The 14,348-nt window shown below is 41.9% G+C and overlaps 1 protein-coding gene across 2 annotated transcripts; it reads left to right on the top strand.

Annotated features, from left to right (window-relative positions):
- The first annotated feature begins 177 nt into the window (after nt 1-177).
- On the top strand, nt 178-13,212 carry LOC135488993 (WD repeat-containing protein 11-like). Of its 2 annotated transcripts, none has more exons than XM_064774044.1 (25): nt 178-358; nt 652-763; nt 953-1,106; nt 1,377-1,550; nt 1,786-1,987; nt 2,216-2,390; nt 2,498-2,615; nt 2,708-2,901; nt 3,544-3,715; nt 3,940-4,024; nt 4,190-4,296; nt 4,446-4,518; nt 4,734-4,842; nt 5,172-5,305; nt 7,983-8,115; nt 8,443-8,549; nt 8,903-9,017; nt 9,327-9,495; nt 9,696-9,864; nt 10,076-10,226; nt 10,511-10,726; nt 10,849-11,015; nt 11,240-11,513; nt 11,610-11,754; nt 11,960-13,212. In XM_064774044.1, exons 1-25 carry the CDS (start codon nt 294-296, stop codon nt 12,100-12,102), a joined length of 3,663 nt encoding a protein of 1,220 aa, XP_064630114.1. In that variant the 5' UTR covers nt 178-293; the 3' UTR covers nt 12,103-13,212. The 2 variants fall into 2 exon arrangements, with proteins under 2 accessions (XP_064630114.1, XP_064630113.1); XM_064774043.1 differs by having other exon boundaries at nt 3,379-3,715.
- The last annotated feature ends 1,136 nt before the right edge of the window (nt 13,213-14,348 follow it).

The following is a 14,348-nucleotide window of genomic DNA, read 5'->3' as shown; positions in this document are numbered from 1 at the left end:
AATGACGAATAAAATTACAATTACGAAGATCGATTCAAGATATTCAGTTCACTATAATTCTAGTGCAGTCAGCAACTTGTTTTGTGTATTGCTTGTTTATATCTATCAGTAACCCGTTTATCAATTTGTTCCACATTTTATGTTAACTTTTAGTATTACTGTCGTCGCAAGAGGCGCTGCTTGTCTCGTTGGCAGATTTTCACTTTTCATGATTTTGTGCAGTAAAAAGTGATCAAAATCATGTATCACATTCCATGAACTTCTAATCAGACACAAAATACATAAAGAATATCATGAAACTATCCCCAAAAACATTAACTGGCATTCTAAATGTTCAGAATAAAGATGCTTGTGACTGGTAAGAAGAGGAAGAAATCCACCCCATTTGCCCCTGTACATTTCCCTGTACATATGTATGTACATTTTCCCAGATGTGTCAAACGATCAGGTCATCCAGTCTACAGTGGCAGAGCCTGAGCTCAAAGACGATTTCAGATATAGAAGGGACATCTGAGGGAAAGTGATGGATAACAGACACAAGTCATGATCCATTCTGATATAACCTCAGACTGTCGGGTCAATAGGATGTCACAAAACTTGCATTCTAATCTTATCTTCATCATCACCATCAACACATCCATCTTATTTCAGGGGTTGGCAGGGCATGCTGGCGTATGGATGTCAAAATCTGGTCACTGTCATCGAAATTAAAACTGTCCAGGTTATCCAGACTCTTGAGAGACACAAGTCACAAGTTGTCAGGGTAAGCTTGTCCTCCTTACCTCATTGACATTGAATACATTCTGTCATACCAGATGTTTATCAGTTATACTTGCGGCACACATACATAGCCTCTATAACAGTCTTATACACTGAGCTTTCAGAAAAGGGGGAGAAGAAAGATGGTGATATATAAATACGACATTGTAAAGTGCTGTCCCTTCCATTTCAGGTGAAATGGGCCAGAGAGAACTATCACCATGATTTGATGAGCCCTTACACTCTTCGGTTAGCTTCAGCCGACGCTGGTGGAAAGATAGTTGTCTGGGATGTAGCGCAAGCTGGTGTCAAATCTGAGTTCTCTGAGGGGCAGAAACCAGTTTCAGGTAGGATACATGTCACTGTTGATGTAAATACATGCCGGTAGACAGTATGATAACATGTACCATGAACCAATACGCCATAATAACCTTTGTCTTGTCTGCAAGGTGGCCTTAGCAATTCGAGGTCTTGTACATGAAGTCAGTGATGACCAAAGAGAGAAAGACATCTGAAGACAAGCTGACCTTACCGGTGGATGGAAGGACTCTTTGATATTTGATAAATGCCCGGTTATTTGTGACTAGAGTACATAACCTGTTCATTGTGGTTTTCAGATTTGGAATGGTTGAGCACCCAGGATGCCTCCCATGACTTGCTAGCCGCACTCCACCCACCTGCGACCTTAGTGCTGTGGAATGCAGACACTGGTACCAAACTCTGGAAGAAGCCTTACTCAGACACTCTTCTATCCTTCTCGTTTGATCCGTTTGATCCTTCACATGTCGCTTGTAAGTGCAGTAGAACCTTCCTGAACAGTCTCCTTGATAATTGAAACATGTCCAGTCCAACATGGGAACACCATGCCTGCCTAAACACCTTCATCTGTGATTGCAGTTTCCTTGAAATAAAGAAGTTGTATTGTAATATTTTTCGATTGTAGTCAAGTTCGGAATTGACGCTGTACTTTGAAACTGCTTTTCATGTTGACATAAAAAAAGTTGAAGATTTTCATCTTTATTACAGTTCTTGGTCAAGACTGCATTGTGTTTGTTGAGGATTTCACAGCGTCCAAACTTCCGTCAAGTCAGGGGAAGAAGTTTTACATTTCAAGCCCTGGCAACGGTAACCAAGGGTCCGGTTCGTCTGCCAGCAACCTTGACAAAAAGTCGAAGAATACACTGAAGAGGATGACGAGCATGTTGGTGGGAGAGCAGGGCAAACAAAGGTGAGGATTGCTTTCACACTTAACATTGTCAACTTTCTGTCCTTGAAGAGTTTAGAACGAGGTGTTACTTATGGAGTGTGATCCTGGGCATTTAGTTGTAACAACAAATTTTGTCAAAAACCCTACCTGTTGTACTAAGACAAGAATATTAAGACCTCGGGATATTCATAACTTCAAAAGTACCTCTAAAACAAGTGCATTCCTTAAGTTAGCAATGTCTTTTTTCAGGTCCCAGGATGAAGAATCGATTGCCCTGAATGAATGTATTCAGCTGGCGTTCCATCAGTCATGTCGCCACCATATCTTGTTGGTTTACTCACGAGAGGTTCTCATCCTTGACCTTGAGATCAACCAGACAGTCGGCATCATCTCGCTGGACAGGACAGGCTCGCCATTCAGTAGGGTAGGTGATTTTATCAATATTTTGATAAATTGTCAGAAAAAATCACTTATGACTGCCAATGTTGAGGTCAGTTAAGCTATTTTCTCATGTCGTGTTGAATCTTTTAGGTGTTACCATGTCGACAGAGAGATGTCATAATGGCGCTGCATGAAAATGGTGGAATATCTGTTAGAATACGGAGGAGAGGTACCACCAGTCAGTCACCAGATAGAGCCACTGGGTCAGGTGAGAGAACGTTTGACCGAGACATCCCATAAAACAGTCGATTTTTTTGTTTTGTCCAACTTTGCATAAACTAAATCATAATTGTTCTCCAGTTTCAGACGAGCCAAACCAAACCCCGATGGATGTGGTATATGACCTGCGAGCGCAGTCAGATCCATTGCGTGTGACCAAAAACAACCGTGTCTTTGCCGTAGCTTGCTGTCCAATTACTGAGAAGACTGTCGCCCTGGTAATGAGTGACAGTAAGGTGTTGTTCTGGGATCTGAAGACAGTCGATGTGAATCATGTAAGTTTGATACTAGGAATCGAATGTGGAGACCTGTCTCATCGTCAGCGCCATTATTTCTTTGGGACTAAATACCTGAACTAGTTGAAAAATTGTTTCATCTTGCTGACTACTTTCTAGTCATGTAAAGTTGATTAAAAGTGATATCTTATAGTCACAATCTTCCCCCCCCCTCCCATAACCTTGCATGTACCTGTATGTTAGTACATGTAGCTTCTTAGAGAATTTAGAAAGAAGTTCCCTTGGTTTTGATCCTTGTGCATGTTAATCTTAATAGAACCCTGTATACATAGATTCTGATTTCATCCCTGATATCAAATCCTTTTTGCTAACCTGGTATGCCAAAGCTTTTAAGAATATACTTAGGCATAGTTTCCTGGCAGAAGATTTTAATAACTAATGCTGTAGAACATGTAGCTAGTTAGAATGCTGCCCTATTGAGTCCATTCTAATAGCTATTAACCTTGCTTTTGCTAGGGTGGTCAGCAGTCCCATTCCTCCACCATGCCAGCCCTTTCTCCCCTCTACACTCCCGGCTACAGCATCCAAGAGCAGTTCGCTTTTCCCGGGACGAGGATGACACTTCAAGCTACTAGTAACAAACCATTCCCCAAGTCAGCGCTTTGCGATCTTTTTGGCCAGTCGGAGACGATTGTTCTGGAAGGCCAGCCCAGTGCACAGAAGCACGGTATCTTTCTGAAGTTCGTTCTGACCGGGATGTTGAATGGTGTAGCTGCCCCACCGCATGTTCTGAGGATGTGTCCACCACTCACGACAAAGAATTGGAACATCTACCAGCCACTACTAGCAGTTGGTAAGTTTCTTGCCATGAAAGTTCTGGAATTTGCCATTAATTAAAAATGCCTATCCACTTCATCTAGGTGCATTGGATGGCCTCAGTAGTCTGTCTTGAGGACACCTCTCAATCGAAGTCATTGGCCACTGCTTAAACTTGGATGACTTTTGATTGAAAAAGTTTCTTGCTGACATCAGATCCTGTTGAGCAAACCACTGTGAATTTGTAACTTGATATTTCAGGGACCACCAGTGGCATAATTCAAGTCTTCAACCTTTCCAGTGGTCAGTTATGGAGAGAGTACAGCATTCATACTTGCCAAGTCAGGTAAGTGATAATATAATTTGTCAACAACTAGCACTGAATTTGAGCTGTCAGCTCATAGTATGCAAAGGGCTTTCTTGATAGTCATATTGATGTTCTTGTTTTGCAGTACTAGTGTATCACATAGTATCCTCTTTGTTTCCACAAAATTCTATTATTTCCTTCCAGGGGAATAGAATGGGTGAGCCTGAGCAGTTTCCTATCCTTTGCCTATCCCAATGCTGGCTCAAGTGGCCTCGTGAAAAATGAATTGGTCCAAGTGGACATGCATACAGGTAAATATCGTCAGTCAGTTGAACCTTTTGCCACATAATTTTCTGCCCCTTCTGGCTAAAACTACTCCCTGCACCTTTCCATTAAAAGGACAAAATATCCTACCCTTTTCAGATCCTGGCAAAAGCACTGAACTTATAACTTTTTTCAGGCAAAATCACCCAGTTCCGCACAAACAGAGATGAGGAGTCTCCTATGGAGATGATCAAGATCTCACACCTAAAGTAAGTCACACCCTGTCCAGGAGAAGTGATACTCCTATTCAGTTAATGCGGATGCATGTACTTGTAATGCTCAGTCTGTCTAAACTCACTGAAACTCACTCTGATTTCAGTTTCGTCAAATACGGTGACTGATACACAGAGTACAAACTTGACATGTCTCCAAATAGTCCTGGCTACGATTGACAGATTATAGCATGAAATCTTGTTCACTTCAGGCAATATTTTGTGATTGTGTTCAAAGACAAACCATTTGAGCTCTGGGACCTCAACACTGGCCTGCTACTCAGAGAAATGCCCAAGAACTTTCCGCATATCACTGCTCTGGTGAGTTTAGCTACCAAGACCCGGTACTCCTTTTCATTTAGAATTCTTGTTGCTGAACCTTCTTTGCGTTGAGAGATGACTAAGTCGGACCTGTCATTCACTGGGGGGACTGGCTAGGTGGAGGACACTCGGCTATAAAACCAGATCGCTGTAGATGGTTTATATACTTGGCCATGAAAACATTGAACCTAACCAGAGAATTACACATCTCGACAATCTGTGACAGTCCCGTCATTCTGTACAATTTCAGCACTCAAATACTTTGTGCATGTTAGTAGCATTAGTGTTACTTCAGCCCATTTTATACAAAACATGTCTCCATTCTGTAGGAATGGTCTCCAGCCCATAATCTAAAATCTCTGCGGAAGAAGATGATGAATCAAGAACAGAGTCTAGGCAGCAGCACCAGCATGCAGGACCTATCGACGTCTGCCTCCACAGGAAGTTTGGATCCAATTGGAAGGTAAATAAGTTTCTTTCATCTCCATATAGCTACAACGTTATCACAGATCAGCCATGGATGAACAAACACTCGTGAACTTTGGTAGACAGAGTGTAAATAATTACCCAAACTTATTGATCAAAACGATATTTATCGTGGGTAATTTAAACATTTCCTGGCGTGAGAACATAATGCTAAGTTGAAATATTTGTATTCTGATTATTTTCACCATTGAAAATATTTACAATGCAATCTGATAAGATTAGTATTTATGGGATGTTACATAACACGTAGACAGTGATGTCGAGTGCTTTGACTCTCTGATCGTTAGATCATACCCTCTGACCAGAGTATTCTCTTATATTTGATCAATATCTTGAGGGAAAATGTTAACCTTATGCTGACATGTTCCTCACTCATACCGGAGCCTTTTTCTATGAGTGACATGCATTCAGTTTTTCTCATCATTGAACATTGAAGCGAAATCTTCTCATACACATGCTATAAACGCTTGGATTTCATAATCAGACATTTGATGCAGGATTAGCCAGGTGTACCCTAGAGTCAGAACTGACAACATGTTCAGTGGACGTCATACCAATTCGAGCAAGATGAATGTACTGGACATGAACCTTGTTGTGGATGCGATTCAAAATGATGACCTCCAGAGTCTCTTGTTATTGTTTGATAAGAATGGGTGTGATTTGTCAGACTATTTTCTTCAGGATAACACTGTGTTAAATCGAAAGAGGTTCGATGATTCTGCAATAGCGGGAGGCCGCTTGAGGGATCTTAGTCTTATAGCAGTTTGTTCATTCACCAAACTGCCGACGCTGGCAGCAGTTTGTGGCGCAACTAAAATATTGTGTTACTTGTGTCGGAAGTACCCGCATGAAGTGCTCGTTGCTGAAGATGGTTGTGAGGGGAACATTATCCATGCTTTGATATGGGGCAGTTATCTCAACTTCGAGGAGGCCAGTGTTTATAAGATACTGTGTCGGGAGGTTCTGTCTATTCACCCATCTGTAGAAGACAGAGAGAAACTGCTGCACTGTGAGAACTCCCAGAAGTTACGACCGTTAGAACTGGCTTCTAGACTTGGGCAGTTTAAACTCTTTCTCGAGGTTCTTGAAACGGAGGGTGTTTACAGATTCACAGAAATGTCATCTGCTATTGATCTGTTCCATCAGGCCAGCTATGATGTGTCTGAATATTGCCGATCAGCAGGGGGGGATCGAGTCAATCAGTCTCCGCTGCTTGACTTGCAAATGGTCACCCATGATCAGCTGCAGTCCGTGGAGATGAGTGACCTCATTAGAAATGCTGTAGTTAATGAATGGATTCGCCGGAAAATCCATAACAATATTCCGTATGCACTCATCTGGTTTCTTGTGCGAGTATGTTTCTTTGCTTTTGCAATGAACTTGAGGGATTGGTTCACAGGTGGACTTGTATTAAGTATCATCCGTAGGGAAACTGGTGAGAGTGAGATATTCTTCATCCTGAATGCAACACATACTGAGGTCTACTTGCAACGCAACAGCATGCCTCTCACTTGTGCCATCCAGCATTTTCTGGGCTCGAATGCTACCAAGGAATTGTTGAAAGCAAATGAAGGAGATAATCAAACAGCGATAAGTTACAGAGTATATTTGGTTTATATTGCTCTTGGATATGCAGGCCTTAGCATTGTTTTTGACATTTTTGAACTCATCATGGCCATTGTGCATCGCAAGCCAAAGAACGTCAAGGTTCCACGCAATGGCAAGGGAGTTGTCAGTAATGTCTTTTATCGTGTTTGCCAGTTTGTCAGTTGTGTCACATTCATCGTGACGTATGTCAGTCTGTATGTCTTCTATTTTACCTTGGATGATCAGATATTTGAAATCTTATTTCAAATATTCATATCAAGTTATTTTCTTGGACGCATCGCAGTGATATGGACAATCCTATACTTTATTCAACTGGTACCCGAGATTGGGAAATTCGTCATAGGATTCCAGCACATGATGAGCAAAATGGCCGAATTTTCAATCATATTTTTCATCATCTTGATTTCATTTTCTTACACCTTTACTGAAATCCTTGGTGTGGCTTGTGAGAAAGATGATTTTAAGGATTTCTTCTCTGGGTTGTACTCGACCTTCCTGTTGATGCAGAGCGCGCTGTCACTGAAAGATTTTGACTTTGGTTTTTCCACCCAGTTGCAGCTCTTACATATCATCTTCATAATGGTCGTAACAATTCTTCTGGTGAATTTCTTGGTGGCTGTTATGGCCAATGCGCATGCAGAGATCACTTCACATGAGGACACCATTCAGACACTTCACCGACTTGATGTTGCTCTGACTGTAGAGGAAAGGCTGTCTATATTCTGCTCGTGTTGTCCTTGGAGAAAGGCAGGGGGTGGGAAAAAAACTGACTGGATCAAGATAATCTGGCCAAAAGTTCAAAAGAAGTAGCAGATAAAAAAATAGTATTTGATTCTCATCTGTTAATCTTGTACCTTGTTGGAATCAATATAAAGAATAGAACAAAAACTGTGAACAGTACTTTTTATATTCGTTAAATTTTCCAGTGTTGTGTAGAATTTTACTATCGGTATTCAATTCTCTGTTACTGCCTTGTGCAAATGCTCACAGACTGATGGCACATACATTGTATTGTATCATTCATAATGGATTATCTTCCACATCAGGAGTGACACAAAGTCTACGGGCAGCGGAGTATGCGCCAGAGAACACTTCGTCTTCACAGACTCTGACGGCTTGCTGTATCACTTTATCGTCGAGGGAAACATGATCAAAGATGGATCTAAAGTACCACCAGACGTAAGTAACCTAGCCTGACGATCGAACAGAGCCAGAGGGGAGAGGTTGTTTGTACGAAGGCCCTGTCTTTTGATACCTTGGTAGAGTAACTCCACAAGATTTTCTCTTTGTACTAGTCATTAGAATTCCTGGCACAGATGCAGGATAAGAACACTATTGTATGTGTATGGCGTAGTTTCAGTACCCTGTACTCAAACTACTATTACTAAACCACAGCTAACCTAACTCTGCCAAAAGAAAGAGTTTGGAAAAAACAGAACAAAGTCAGAAGCAAAAAACTTTGTTCTGGTCTGGAGAATTTCACATCAGTTGTTTTTGTTTTTGTAGGGTGGCATGGGGAGTATTACGTGCATTGCTTGGAAGGGAGAACTCATGGTGCTAGGGGACGTCGACGGTAATCTCAACATATGGGATCTCAAGTCACGCGTATCGAGGTTTGTGATCTGATTGAGTCATAGATGATAGAATACATTAGTGTAGTCAGTCTCATGATTGAGAAGTCAAGTGTTGGATTCTTGACTGGCTGACTACTAAGTTCCCCTTCTGGTTGAGGTACAATGTGCTTTGAGGCAGTTTATAAACACACCAGAGAACCTCTTTTGGGAAGAGTCAGCATTGCAAACTTTCCATCTTTTAAAAAGTTGTGTTACAGTCATAGGTCATTGCTGATATACAGGGAAATAAGTCTGGGCTCCGAAGATGTATGTGACTCACTGTGCCATCTACATGTATAGCCACTTATCAAAAGTCTCCTTCCTCATTCTAGAACCATTCTTTTATTGTACAGGGCTGTACCTACTCATCGCGGCTGGATCAGAAAGGTGAAATTTGCTCCAGGCCGAGGCAACCAGAAACTCCTTGTCCTCTATAATGACGGGATCGGCATATGGGATGCCAAAGATGTATGTATTACTTTGCGATTTTCTTATTTGAATTCTAGTCATCCTGACTGTCTGAGCATATCTTTTGAGCATGAGGTCTCACTGATCTGCAAACGCCAACTGGTGCTCTAAAGGGACAGGGGGTTCTACCAGGTCCTGAAGATAAGGGAGAACAGTTTGAACTTAGGTATCATGCCGTCACGTTGACCTAAAATGATTACGTGAACTCGATCGCTTGTGAAAGCTTTACTAAACTGTAAAATTGTGCGCTGCCATTTCATTACAGCTATTAGTTCCAGTTTCTTACAATTCTTTGTGTTGTAACTTCAGCTGGAGTTAGTGAGTTCCATCAAAAGTCCAAAAGAAGTTGCTCGTATTCATGACGCTGACTGGGCCGCGTCTGACAAGCCTGTGTTCTCCTCAGCTGATGGCTGTATCAGAGTGATTGATATCAAGTTGAAGGTTGCATCATCTCCACATGAGGAATACACTATTCCAGGTAAGGCAGTGCGCAAACGAGGGATTTAGATTGTGATGACCTACGATTGTAGCTGTTGCTGTGTTTGACAAAAAATCTAATCTGGGGGTAAAACCCGTCACTGCTGGGTTTGACTTTTGTCGCTGCGATCATTCATTCTTGTTGATAACTTTTTGTTTGCTTTTTGTGATTTTGCATTTCAATTTGAATTCTATCTTCAGATCCTATCTTCAGCCCGCACCTCATGACACCAAAGGTTGCTATGACCATCAAGTGTTTGATCCAGCATCAACCGTGGAACAAAGAGTTCACGATGCATCTCAATGATCTGGGCGAGGACTATCTCGAAATCCAAAAAGCTGTCAATCAGGAGCTTGAGATCATGGATAAGTAAGCACAAACCTCTGACAAAGATTATCTGAAATTTTCAGAAATGCGACATTTTCGATCTTTTGAGGATCTGCGTTTTTTTCTTCTCCTGAAAGGGGTATAAGTTGACAGCTGATGTTGAAAGGTGTTACAGATGTCAAGATTGGTTCGACTTCTTTTGAAATAGTTTTGAATGCAAGTTTTAATGATTGATGACTTGTGTCTGTTCCAGTAACCTCAAGTCATACCTGCCATGTTGCCAGTTTGGTACAGCCCAGCGATGTCTCCTGGCAGCTAGGCTGTTTGGGGATGAATCAGAGCTAGAATTCTGGGAGATAGCGCTGCACTATCTGAGATCAGAGAAAACTGGACCCATGAGTAAGGTACAGTACACCAATTATTGTTTGAGCAGCGGCAGAGAGTTGTAACTTGTGAGGATAGGTTGAAGGAATCACCCAGACCAAGGTTTCTCCAGGGGCACAGTCTGGTAAGGATCTCTGGTACTATCTTGACCCTAGACTACCATGACTAAGAAAAGAACAGCAGGATGCATGTTTCTCGCTATTAGTTTCTGATGGGGTCCAGTAATTGACAGCATGGTCTTGTCTCAAATATCAGTCCAGCAAAGATGGGCTACGCTTCATCTTTATCTGAAATCTTATTCCAGTCACCTAGCCGATCCAGCATCCATAGTGCCATGTCAAGGACCGACTCCACCGACCTCTTCATTCCCCCAACACCCCAAACAAGGGATGTGAACGACCTGGTTACATTTGACGACAACAAAAGTGCAGACAGTGACGCGTCTTCGGAATGGAAATGGGTGAAGGATAAACCGTTGGAAACTTGCCATGATCTGTTATGTGACAGTGCTAGCTTCCAGGTAGGTTGACTGGTGCTTTCGTTGACTATTCCCCGAGTTGTGCTTAGTGACACATTTTGTGACTTGTCCATTCTCCGACTCATTTCCTGTGCACTCACGATTCTTCTGTGTCTCTATTTTAGAAATATCAACTTGACCGTATAGCTCTTCATGAGAGTAAACGTGCCACCTATGAACACACAAAGAAGTGTGCCGAGTCTCTGATGCTTCTTGGTCAGACAGACCGAGCCGTGCAACTTCTGTTAGAGACTGAAGCAGATAACGATAACTATTATGTGGACTGTCTGAGGTGAGTTGTCCATAGCAAAAGGGTGGAGATGGCCATCAGTCACCGCTAATGAAACCACTTCATTTCTTAGTATTGGTGGGGATGGAACTCAGTTAGGCAGGTTTGATGATGAGGTCTCCATCTGCTCACTTGGTATTGTCTCACATACTTCGTCAACCATTTTTCTTCTTGGCGATGATTTGTCTCTGGTTATCTTTCTCGAACTGTAATATTTCTTTCCACAGGGCATGCCTGGTGGCCAGCATCCGGTCATCAGGAGCATCACAAAGTACCATAAAGTTAGTCGCCACCAACCTGATAGCCAGCGGCAAGTTGTCTGAAGGTGTCCAGCTCCTATGTTTGATCGACAAGGGCCTGGATGCCTGCCGGTACTTGCAGACGTATGGAGCATGGAATCAAGCAGCATGGCTGGCCAAGGCGACTCTAAACTATCACGAGTGTGCGGAGGTGATGAGGAGATGGGTGGATCATCTCTGCTCTACTAGCGTCAACCAGAAGGTTTGTTTGTTGCTTATATCTGTGACGTTTAACATCTCATCTGAGTCTTCTTTTAGTTTTAATGCTGATGTACACTTTTCCGTACTTTGTTTTCAGGGTAAAGCCATCCTAGTCCTACTCTCACTGGGTCAGTTCTATAAGATTGTGGAGATGTTGTATGGTATGCGACACTTTGACCGAGCAACCCTGTTCGTCGAGGCCTGTATGGAGTTCGGCCTCCTGGAGAAGAATGAGACGACCAGTATCCTTTTTTGATCAGAGCCAAACAAGAAATTAGGCCTTCAGTGCTGCTGGCCATGTTACAAGAGTTTTACTGAAGGCTACGGATACGGAAGGCTTGTCCTCAGACAACCAACAGCTACAGAGTCCGCCAATCACGCAAACACTGAGTTAATTAGCTGTGTTTGTATAATTGCCTGTGTTCGATTCCTTAACCAGTGTATCAGCTCCACTTGTAGAAGCAGTCTTCTTGGAATACGCACGATTCATGATTAACATGGGCAACAGGATTGCTGCCAAACACTACTGCAAACTCGCTGGAGAAAATGGGCAACAGCTAGAGAAAGAAGTGGACATTCTCTTCCCGTGAAGTCAATTATAAACTTTTGATGGATTTAAATTATACATAGTGAATGTTTTACATGTATCATTGTTGTCTTCATTGTGTCTGTCTAAGAAGTTTATTGGGTAATGCAAATACTGAATAACCACTTAAATAGTCTATCATTCAAAATCTTCTTGCAGTCCTTGACAAAATCTGGAGTTCAAAAATACTTCATTGACTCGAATGAGTAGTGGTTGCAGAACTATTTTGATTATCCAGTATTTTGGTTGTCTGTGGTTCTCTCAAGATCTTTAATACAATGTAGTTGTAAATATGAGTCAGTATTTAAAGAAAAGGGTTGGTAATGGCTCCAGGGGGGTAGTGGCGATTTCGTATATTTTTGTTGCCAATGAAGCATTATTATGACGGTGCTGTGAATGTTATTGGTGTCTCGTCTCTGATCAGTGTTGATATGGTCCTACATGAATAAGCTATAAGGTCAGTACATTTATATCATCTTCAGTCTGGCACACCCGGCCAGCTGTCCATTTGAATAAGTGATTTACTTCATTAGTTCAGTACTTAACATTGATCAATGAGAGAAGGAATAGATGAACATGTATATTGAAAATAATAAAGAACAGTGACAATGTAGGCCCTTACACTATTGGTGCCAGCAATGGCTACGCGGAGGGAATACCTCTGGATAGTCCATAAGAAGGTTACTCTTCTCATGACTGTAAGAGTTCAATCTGGCCATTCTCCATGCAGGTATTGGAACCAAAATTGACTTCCACCTGATATATTCCATGTACAATGTACTGTGCAGTTAGAATTATGATGTCAGAAATCAGAATGTCAATAAATGACAGTGAAATAAGTTACGACTTCATGTTCTTCATTGATTGTCCTCTAATTTATAAGCCCCCCTTTAGGAGGGGCTCTTAAGATACACGTGTGTGCGGGAGTAGATAATGTAAATGAATGATGAGAAATAAAGAGAGATTGTATATCCTACAAACAATTTTTTTTGGTATTTTTCTGAATTAACTCCGTTGAGTTTACCGATTTCTCCGCGATCTTCCGGTGGTGGTTGCTATCCCATTGGTTGAAATTAATTTAAATCTTCATGGGAATTCGCTACATCATATGCCTAAGAAATTGGCCAATTATATTAATATTTTTATCAGAGAAATATCCGTCCTAAATAATGACAGAAAAGGGTGGTTTATTTCAATTTTGTGTCGACATGATCGAGGTCACGTGACATAAAAACAAAACAATCGCACACACCCGTCCAAAAAGGCACTTTAAGAAAAACAAATACGTTTTCCCTGCTTAAAACCACACTGACGACTAAGTTATATTGGTCAACTGCCCAAATCTGAAGTATCAAAATGAATTACAAACTAGAACTAGCTCTATTTAGCAAAAGTTGAGTGAAAAATTCGGGTGAGCGACATTCTGAACCCTAGCGGCCAATAATTAAACTACTTTCAGCCGTCTGCTCCGGTCTCGTTAGGGAGTTTTTCCCAAATGTACGCGATGATGACGTGCCCCATTAACAGGACGTAACATCTATTTTAAAATGCGTTTCCAAAGTGAATGCACGAGGACAATCCATTTAAGTGTCGTATATCACTGGAAACGCCCGATTCCCGTGAATAAGGACAATCACAATGTATTACATTACCAAAACAAAAATGTGTCGGAAGGAACTATATGGATGGTCCCATCGCACCCCCCCCCTCCAGCAGTATGACACAGAAGGGCTAGTTGACTGTCCACCGGGGGGGTTTGGGGGGAGCTTCCCCCCAACGCACTGGTAAAAACCTATGTCGACGGAGGGGGGTTTGGGGGGTGTCCCCCCCATTGTAACAGCTGTAGTTGTTAGAGCTTGCACTTAACATATGCTCGTAGGGGGGTTCGGGGGAGCTCCCCCGACCTAAAGGGGGGCTCACTAAGTCCTTGACTTTACATATTACCTCCATGCTCTAAGGTGTCCTCTTAATGATGTCTTATCAGAACCTGTCATATACTATTTTGAATTTCTTGTAATTAGCACATTTTGCCTCAAATTCGCATCAAGTTTGTCATTTTCCTTTGTCACCGCACATCAGAGACAGTCTGTCCCGATTTTTATTTTCGCAAGCCCGGCAATAACGGACGTCGACGTCTTTGAGCGACTACAACGCAAACAACTTCTGGTACGTTTGTAAGTAGCTTTTCGCCATTTCGTGTAAGTGGATTTTTCGTTTTTTGTAAATTCTTCCTTAAAATTTACGCCTTTA

The sequence above is a fragment of the Lineus longissimus genome, chromosome 6, assembly GCF_910592395.1.
Source record: "Lineus longissimus chromosome 6, tnLinLong1.2, whole genome shotgun sequence".
Lineage (NCBI taxonomy): Eukaryota > Metazoa > Nemertea > Pilidiophora > Heteronemertea > Lineidae > Lineus > Lineus longissimus.
Note: the sequence above shows the minus strand (reverse complement) of the source record. Positions and strands in the feature narration are given on the sequence as shown.

Bases quoted from the DNA above. Each gene is read 5' to 3' on its own strand.
- LOC135488993 (XM_064774043.1), top strand. From the start codon at position 294: ATGAAACTATCCCCAAAAACATTAACTGGCATTCTAAATGTTCAGAAT. The intron at 1,551-1,785 runs GTAAGTGCAGTA...TCTTTATTACAG, and splicing joins TGATCCTTCACATGTCGCTT to TTCTTGGTCAAGACTGCATT. The intron at 8,116-8,442 runs GTAAGTAACCTA...TTGTTTTTGTAG, and splicing joins GATCTAAAGTACCACCAGAC to GGTGGCATGGGGAGTATTAC.